General features: G+C 38.5%; 1 protein-coding gene across 1 annotated transcript; it reads right to left on the reverse strand.

The window, feature by feature from the left end:
- Positions 1-440: 440 nt before the first annotated feature.
- On the reverse strand, positions 441-8,881 carry LOC102222565 (APC membrane recruitment protein 1-like). The gene is made up of 3 exons (XM_023342601.1): positions 8,754-8,881; positions 8,314-8,647; positions 441-5,807 (listed from the first exon to the last, which is right to left on the reverse strand). The coding sequence occupies exon 3, from the start codon at positions 5,726-5,728 to the stop codon at positions 2,795-2,797; it is 2,934 nt and encodes a 977-aa protein (XP_023198369.1). The 5' UTR covers positions 5,729-5,807; positions 8,314-8,647; positions 8,754-8,881; the 3' UTR covers positions 441-2,794.
- Positions 8,882-9,170: the final 289 nt, after the last annotated feature.

Here is a 9,170-nt window from a genome sequence, read left to right on the forward strand (position 1 = left end):
ACAAGCAGATTATGTAAATACTGCACATGCCACACAGGCCCCTCTGTCTTTATCCTTGTTTTATTCTGAAGCATAGTAACTCCCATTGTGATTTAAAGTCCCTCAAATGAGTCAAAGTGATGGATTGACCAGAAATTAGATTTCATCATCTAATTAGATGAAACAAGTTTCATATAATTAGTTTCCCAACTTGTTGCTCCACACTGCTGACCAACTGGCTGAAAAAAGGTAACACTTTCCCCTCTTTCAAGTGATAAATTCAACTTTCTGAGAGTATGGCACAAAGCTTTAGGTGTTTGAACATGAGACTATGAACTTCTCTTAACTGGTGGTGTGAATATGTGTGGTTAAAATGGTTCTCAGTCAAGGTACGCTTTCAACCACAGACTTGGTGAACTGATTGTTGAACTGAAAAAAAAAGAGGAAAAAACAAAAAGAGCTAAACCGTTGTCGTGTTTATTCTTATGTAAGGCAGTATTCTATTCAGACAAACTGTAACAGATTTTCAGACAGATAATGCAACTCGATAAAAATAAAAATAAAAAGTTGGAGAACTCAAAATACAGCATTGACAATTTGTAACAACAATTCTGTCCACATTACAATCTACAAATAGTTGAAAATATAAATACAAATACACCGTTTCTGAAAGCGCTGTCAAAAACATCGTTTCACAAGAAAATGATACAAGGTGAAACCAGCTTTCTTTAAAACTATGATTTCAGATTCAAACAAAACACTACTTGTTAATTCAGCACACTTGAATTCAACGACTGAGTGCATGACTTTAGCTAGCATTATGAAGTTTATCCAAACAAAAGGTAGCAGGAAGAAAAAAGCATAAAATGATGGTTTATGCCATTTCCAGACCTGTAACAAGCACAGTAAACATGTTTTCAACTTTATTTTTATTTAACTGCTTCTGGGGAGGCTCTTGAGTATCTCTTAGATAAACAATATTTAGCTTTTTCTCCATTTGCATGAGAAATGAGCTAAACAAATACAGTTGTTTTGCCTTGCAAAGCTTACTACATGTAAATGAAATGTGACAGCTAAAGTTCAAACCCTATCGCCATCGTTTACTAGCACCATCTGTATATTCCCTACACTTATTTATGGGAGATAAATTGGCCAACAGGCACTTTTCTTTTTCATTTTTTTTTAGTTCGACTCAATGTATTTTACATCTGACAAAATGTGTCTCTGTTTAAGAAAAATAAATTCAAGGCATTTGATATTTCTCTTTCTGAACTGATGCATTGCTGTTCTTTTTTCCCTATAACTAATCTGATCTGAGAATAAATCTATAGAGCTCAAAACAGACCTCACTACTGCAAAGAGTGACTGTAAACATGAACATGAACAGACACTTAAAGCAAAAGCATTCATTGCTGAAAGGCAGCAGTGGAAAAATGAAGCCGCTGCGCAATAAAACCCAGGCCAATGAGTGGCGATAATACAGAACAGAGTGTGAGATTTAGTGTTGAGACCTGAATGTCTACAACATTCCAGTTAAATTCAGTAGCTTAATAAGATGACAGTGTTGGCATTTTCACTGAAAATTACACAACCACCTCCTCAAACCCTTTCAGCCAGCATCTAAGAAAGTCGTGTGCAAACATACAAGGAGCAATGATTTTTTTTTTTTCTATTTATTCGGACTTCAGAGCATTTTATTTAATGCAGCAGGTCGTTATCCTTCTTATTGCACATGTCTGAATTGCTTTAAAATTTTATTTCACCTCCTGTCCATCACAGTGAGTCAAACTGTTCAAAACAATCAGCTGTGCCAGAAAAAAAATGAGATACAAATGCTACTTTGGATAAACATAAAAGCCGGTCTGAGTCAGTCTGCCCCTTCGCCACGTCATATCAATAAGCTGCCAGTTTGTCCCATAGCCTTATTGTCCTATTTTGTTTTTACTTTCTATCATACTTTATTTCTATTAACATTCGTTCTGATCTCTGTTTTGGCCAGTGAACACAAATTATCAGTGAACCATGTCCTTATGCAAAGATAGTCAGCAGAAACAGGATGCAGGTTTTTACAGAAAACTCTACAGAAATATTTGAGCATATAAGTGATAAAGTGTTCAGGTAAAGTGTGGTTAGAACATTATGACAGCTCTCTAAATAAGATGTTTTTCTTGCAGAAACTCAAAATATAATTACAAGAGTAATTTTGTAACAACTACCCTGTATTTAACTTGAGCATGTATTTTAGTTCACATAAGAAGAGTATAGAAATAAGGGACATTTCTGTACTTCATTAATAAGCAGGAACACTACCTTAAGCAGAAATATTTGTTGTTTAAAAAAAGAGCCTACTAAGCACATTGTTTGATTAAATTTAATTAAATAATTTGCTTTGGGTTACTTTTGTTTTAGACTGTTGGTACATTTTACAACAATAATGGCTGTAAAATAGGGAACTCATGAAAAATAGGAAAAAGTAAAGAAAATAAAGGAAAACAACACAAAACAGACTTAATAAGGACCTACTACTTGACTTATTAGAATTCTCCAATCAAACCAAATTAACCCTGCGGGTACATATTATTTTTTGGAGTCATATGAACCACAGAAAATGACTTCACATCACTATTGATAGTAGATACAAGGTCTCCCCTGATTGGTATGATGGTTTGCCCAAAACATTCCAGAGCAAACAGCTCAATTTTGTATCTAAATAAGTTCCAGACATCCAAAACCACAAAGATATGATTTGGCGAAGGGGTGAAATGACCAGCACCCTGTTAAAACACTCTATGGCACATTTATATGTGATTCACACTCAATTACAGGTGGCCTCAGAGTGATTATTGCAGGTCACAGGGGTCGCCCCATCCCCCTTTGCTTCACTAAAGATAACAGTTTTTTCCTTAACTGAGGGAGAGTTGAGGGGACTTCTAGCATGGGATGGAACCTCCCTACCTGCTAGGGCTCTGCCTTTACTGCCCTGACCGTGAGAGTGTAAATTAGCAGGACTCTGGCAGAAAACATCATCAGATTCCTCCTCCTTCATCCCAAAGGTGCTATGAGAAAGACAACAATCTGATCGCAAAGGAAGATGACACTGCCTACTGTAGAGTTCTGGATTCTGTGAAACTAAATCGCAACTTAGGCCGTCCGACACAGAGCAAAAATACTGCGGTTGCTTGTGGGCTTGACTGAGACTCTGGACATTTTCAGCAATTTCATCTGCCACAGTTACTTCTGATTTCTTCTGCCATGAAAGGCTCGTAACATTTTTACAATCTCTGACCTCTGAGGCAGACAGAACTATTTTCTTTCTATAATATGGTGAACAGTTTCTCTCAGAGTCCTGCTCTGAGGACACAGCAGGTCTGTTCTCTCTGTACGTTTCAGGCAACTCAAGGCTATCCGTATCCAGAGACCTGCTCCTCCTGTCCAGGGACAGTGGGTTCGATGTGGACTGGCTCGTTAGACCCAAATGCCGCGGAAGACTAGCAACAGCCCATGTGTTGCTGATCAGATTCTGTTCATACAGGTCCAACATCTGATAGTCGCATTCAGCAAATGCGTCTTTTTGTAGGTAGCTTTCTTCAAACTCCTGATAAGGCGATGAAACGTCCTCCTCCAGCTCCATCTGCTCGTCGTATTCCCCCTCGTTGCGAAGGTCTACAACATCAAATGTGACAATCGTTGGTAAGGCCTCCATGTTTGTAGTGAAGGTGGAGCTCCTTTCCAAGTCGTCCACCTCACTACCCAGCTTGCAGAGCAACTGCGTGTGTTTTGTGTAATCCACAAGTGCTTGTGAGAAACACACAGTCTGCCCATCCTCTATGTAGCTGTTGCATTCTTCAGACTGAGAATTGATATTTTTGTATGGTAACGCCACAGGCTTGTTTTCTTCAATACGCTCTTCTTTGGGTTCACAGAAGGTCTCAAAGTCTGGATCCGACGCGCTTCCAAACAATAAACCACTGCATCTTTTCTCACATTCTGCATTTATGGGTTTTGTTTTTTTGTCGGCAGAAGCAAGCACACTCTCTTTTTCATCGAAAATCTTGGCTTTGAGATTGTTCGTGTTGACTAATATTTGCGGTTTTAAATTCAAATTACAGATTTCGTTCGCTCCGATATCCTGATTTTTACTGAATGAGTTTGGCATCTCAAGAAAATCATCTTTGTACAGATCAGCACTTATCTGTAAGTGACTCATTTTTGGGACAAAGGCAGGGTCTGTTGAGCTGACTGGCTCCGTTAAGTAGTCACCGTGTTTTGAACTGGGAAGTTGGGATTTGATTTCATAATGAGGGCTGATGAGACTCTCATCGGGTGCAAAAAGTTCATAGAGGGCATCCCCACTGTAACTATCCCTGGGTAATCTGCTGGACCTTTTTTCTTGCCCTTCGTCCGGCCCTGGCGTGGTGGAATCATAATATCCCTCATCACTATTAGGACCTGACTCCTGATGCTCGCTTTGAGGGGTTAGAACATCAGCTATGGATGACGTGTCCATTGCTCCAGCCTGCTGCGTGCTGCTGCTGCTGTTCAGTGCATCTGCATTGTGCAAACTTGTCAACTCAGCGGTCATCTCTGTCTGGTCCGGATCACAGCTGTAGTAGACAATCTCTGATGTGTTGCTTCCCCAGAAATCCTGAAGACACATTCCATCCAAATCTTCTGGCGAGGCCATCTCTTCGCCACCGCCCTGGTAGGTGAGATAACAAGAGGCCCTCTTCCCTCCATTTCTGCTCCTCTCTCCAGACACTGTGCTCTCCGTGATGCTGTCATCCTCTTGATCTGCGATGATGTCCCCACAACCTGTGAGGGAATCAAAGCTCTTTAGCGATGAAACCTCTCCAAAAATTTGGTTCAGCTGATCCGACGAACCGGCAGGTGTTTCGGACGCCATCTGAAGTTTCAGACAAGGTTCGCTGGAACGTCTGCAACTGTTGTCGTAACCACCAGAAGGTCCTGCTTTTAAGTTAGCGTCCTTGTCTTTGTCATCAGACAGTTGAGGCTCAGACTTTGGGCATTCTTTCTCCATGCTGCTCTCCTTTACTTTTGCATCTGCACGACTACATTCAAGACCGATGGAAATGTCACACAGATCCTCTACAAACTCAGGCACGTTGTGATCACATTCTAGGAACTCTGTGGCACTGCGGTTTATGTTGCGTTGGACAACAGGCACCTCTTTCTTGCATTGAGGAGAAGACACAGCATTAGCTTCACTTGTATCATTATTTCTCTGGCTTCTGTGATGCCTAAAACTCTGAAAAAGACTCCTTAAGCCTTTTCTTTGTCGACCAAGGGTCAGTGACTTCTGGTCAGGGGTTGGGTGATTGCATTCCCCTTGACAGCCACTGTGGAGGTCTCCAGCTGCATCCCTGTGGCTGTGGTACTCAAAGTCTCCAGAAGAGACATACCCACTCCTGAGAGCGTTGTCATCGCTGACCTTACAAAGCCCATCGTGTGTTCTGCTTTTGCCAATTCCTTTCTTAGAGGACCACTTGTTCTGATTTTTGTTCCTCCCTCCAAAGAAACTTGGTAGGATACATATACTTTTACGAACACTGAAAAATGTCAAGGCAGTCCTCTTGAATTTTCCCGCTTTCTGAGACTTTGCAGTTTCGTGGATTGGATCTGACGGGAGCTCTTCTGTGACACCGTCAGGCTCAGTTCGCGAAGGCTGATTGGCAGCAGGAGGTGAATCCTTGTTGTCACTTGGTAGCTCCTCCACCTTGCGAGAACTCATGGTTGTGTCCTTCAGAAAGGGGAGTGTTTGACAGAAGCCATAACAGGTTAAATATCAGCTGATTTCCTCCATCTGAGCCCTGTATGCAGAAAATCAGAACTAAAATCAGAGATCATGTTACACTAGAATTTAACTGTAAGAACACAGTAGGAAAATGTCAAGAACATGTTGTGGTACAGTCAAGTAAATGCGAAGGTTGGCCACCAGTGGTGCTGGTACATTATAGAACGTGGATACAATAATGAAGAAGGAACAATGCTTTCAGTATACACTAATATAAAACACATATAAAATATAAATATAACACTGGTTTAATTTATTTTTCATTTGCTTCTTTTGACTTTTCATATCCCTGCGGCTAGCACCCTCTGCTATTCTGTCTTGCTCCTTCCACCACTGACCCCACCTATTACATATATACATATGCATTTTGTATGTAATGAGTAAGCACAAATATACAGTTTCCCCATTAAAGTAAGTTTCATCCTGATGTTATTCTTGCTTAGAACTGATGAAGTATTAAACTTATTCTGTGAAATAATATCTATATTATTATAGTTATAACAATATAATATAATAACTATATTATATATAGTTACTATATACATTATATTATAATTATTATATAGTTATTATATTATAACTATAGTATAATCTCATATAATACAAACATTATAGATATTATAATGTTTGCATTACTTTCTAACTGATTTTCCCCCCATAAAATAGACATTTTAAAGTATCACTAAAGAAGAGAACTTTTCAAAACAAAAGACAATGAAGAGTGTAGAGGAAACGGTTTGGCCCTGTTCCTTACAAAGTTTGCAGTGAAGAGAAGTTCACTGATTGTTTTTTTAAGGGAGGGGATGCATTTCAAAAAATAGAATGGCTTATCTCAAGTTACAGAAAAGGGCATGTCTAAAATGACATAAATAGGCTTTTAGTGTGTCTGCAAGTCGGTGAGACATTCTCAATATGGAACAACTGGATGCTGGATGAGCTGTTTTCATTCATTTTCAACTTTGTATAGTAGTTTATTAGTGGTTTGAATAATATCTGCCATATTTTTTGTGCTTTACCTTCTTAAATATCTGCACAAACAGATCATGTTTCATTTGTATTTCAAGTTTTGAGAAAAGCTAAAAAAATAAAACCTTTTAAAGTCAAAATTTGTACAATGTAATGTCCTTTTAATCACGCCTATTAGTGTGGCCAACAGGTATGACAAGATATAGACTTTCTCCAAATTGTATATGCTTTGGCCACTAATTTCTGTATGTAAATTAATAGAACATGCAAAAATTGCGACTGGGAAAATTAGAAAATTTCTAGACAGAATATATCCAAGCTGCATATAATTAAAATGAGGCTGAGGCATTTTCAGTGCTAGTACTGAAAATATTAGGGGATATAAGGATGCCAAAAACGCTACTCTTCTGTAGAAAAGAAAATATAAAACTGAATAAGCATCTACCAAATTAATTTAAAACAAAGCCTAGTAAAAACTAGCTATTGCTTGTTTTCTTTTTTCCCCCCAATTATGTTAATAATTTCTAGACGGTTACCTAACTCCAAAGATCGGACATTAGTCACAAACTCCCTTGTGACTAATGTCCCTTGATCCCTTGGGAGTCTTCCCAAGGGATCAATAAAGTACAAGTCTAAGTCTAAGTCTAACAGTAGATCATCAAATGTATTCGGCAATAAAGAAACGCCTGTAGTCCACCTATTTACACTACGTTGATTTATTATACGTCATATCTTAAGTACACTTTGAAATTGAAATTCATACGATTTTTGTTACAATATTTAAGTTTTACAGGAAAGCTAATATACTTTTAACTTCAATTAAAGTTTGTAAAATATAATGTACCTTTACAGCTACTATGATTAGGAGTATTGTGATCAGATAACGACATACGCACAATTGTAAGGTAGTGGTAAGTAAATAAAACTCTGTTTCTAGTTAAATAAATAAAATAAAATAAATAAATGCGCAACATATCCTACCTATGTGCTTCCAATTTTGCACAACTGCACTATGGCACACTTGCTGTACATATATTTACATATACATATCTGCATTTTTTTTTTTTTAAATCTTTGCAAGGACTGCTCTTAAATTGCTTTTTATATTAACAGCATTTCATATGTTTTACAATTTATAGCATTGTATATTTTATTTTTATTTTATCTACAACTACTACTCAGTGGTGGTTGTTATTGTGTCTTGTCTCTATGCTGTAACTGCGAAGTAATTTCCCTGTTGGGATGAATAAAGTAATTCTATTCTATTCTATACTATAAAAGCGACCGAATAAAACCGCGTAAATGCGATATGTTTCGCGGTCCCCTTTATTAAGAATCTGGGGGTTTAGCTGCAGCCTGAATACATGCAGCAGGTAATAAAGCAACAGGCGATATGTTCAAATGTAGCAGCTGAATTTGACCAAAGTCCTGCGTTAAAAAGGTGAGTCGACGTTCACAATTTTTTGTAAACGGAACAAAGAACCACAGTCAGCTATAAAAGGCAGCAAAACAAAAGCACAACGCTAACAGCCCTACAGTGGAGTAAGCAAACTTACCGTATAATCATCGAGTGCGGTCACACGGGTCAGGTAATGGTTTTAGGTGTCGGGTTTGTGTTTCAGTGTCTCGTTTCTGTGAAGGCTAACTTGGCTTTAACTTCTGTACACCGCCTGGTCTGAGGGTTAGCCAGGCCTCGTTGCAGCTTTACCAACAAGAGGCTTCAGTTGGTCCAAGCTGCATTTAGCTAGCTGTGGTGCTTGCTAACAACGTTGAGGACACTCACCGCCCCCAATCCTGAGTGTCCCCTCTTCGGTTTCTGGCTGTGATGTGAGTCTGTAAACAGCTGCTGTTGCTGGCGGTTCCCGCTTAGCCTCTTTAACTCTGCCAAACCTGAATTGAGGGCAAAATGCAGATCAGCCGAAACCGCGAATCGACACAGGGGTCTGACTCAGCTAAGCACGTTAAATTCTCCTGCTGGGTCAAATTAAACACACACAAGTGAAATCCTGCATGGTGACTTCCTCCCGACTTCAGTGATTTTTTTTTTTCTTCTCCAAAATCTCCTTTCCTGGCTCTCCATTACACAGCGCATGTCAATGACGCAACATGCTAGTAACCATGGGAACGCACAGTGCTATAAAAATAAAAAGCATTATGAGGCAAGATGATCCTTAAAAATATAAATAAATAAAAAATATATAACGATGACACCCCTTTTCTTTTTTAAACTACAAAAGTTGTTTGTTACCTGTACAAATATATATATATATATAATATATATTTCAAAATGAAAACATCTTGAAATGTTTTCATTTCAAGAAAATGAAAACAACAACAATAATAATAATAATAATAATACAGACCTTTGGGCACTTAAATAACTTAAAAACAACATTATATGTAGGAGAAAACA

Source organism: Xiphophorus maculatus, chromosome 11, assembly GCF_002775205.1.
Source record: "Xiphophorus maculatus strain JP 163 A chromosome 11, X_maculatus-5.0-male, whole genome shotgun sequence".
Classification (NCBI taxonomy): Eukaryota; Metazoa; Chordata; class Actinopteri; order Cyprinodontiformes; family Poeciliidae; genus Xiphophorus; species Xiphophorus maculatus.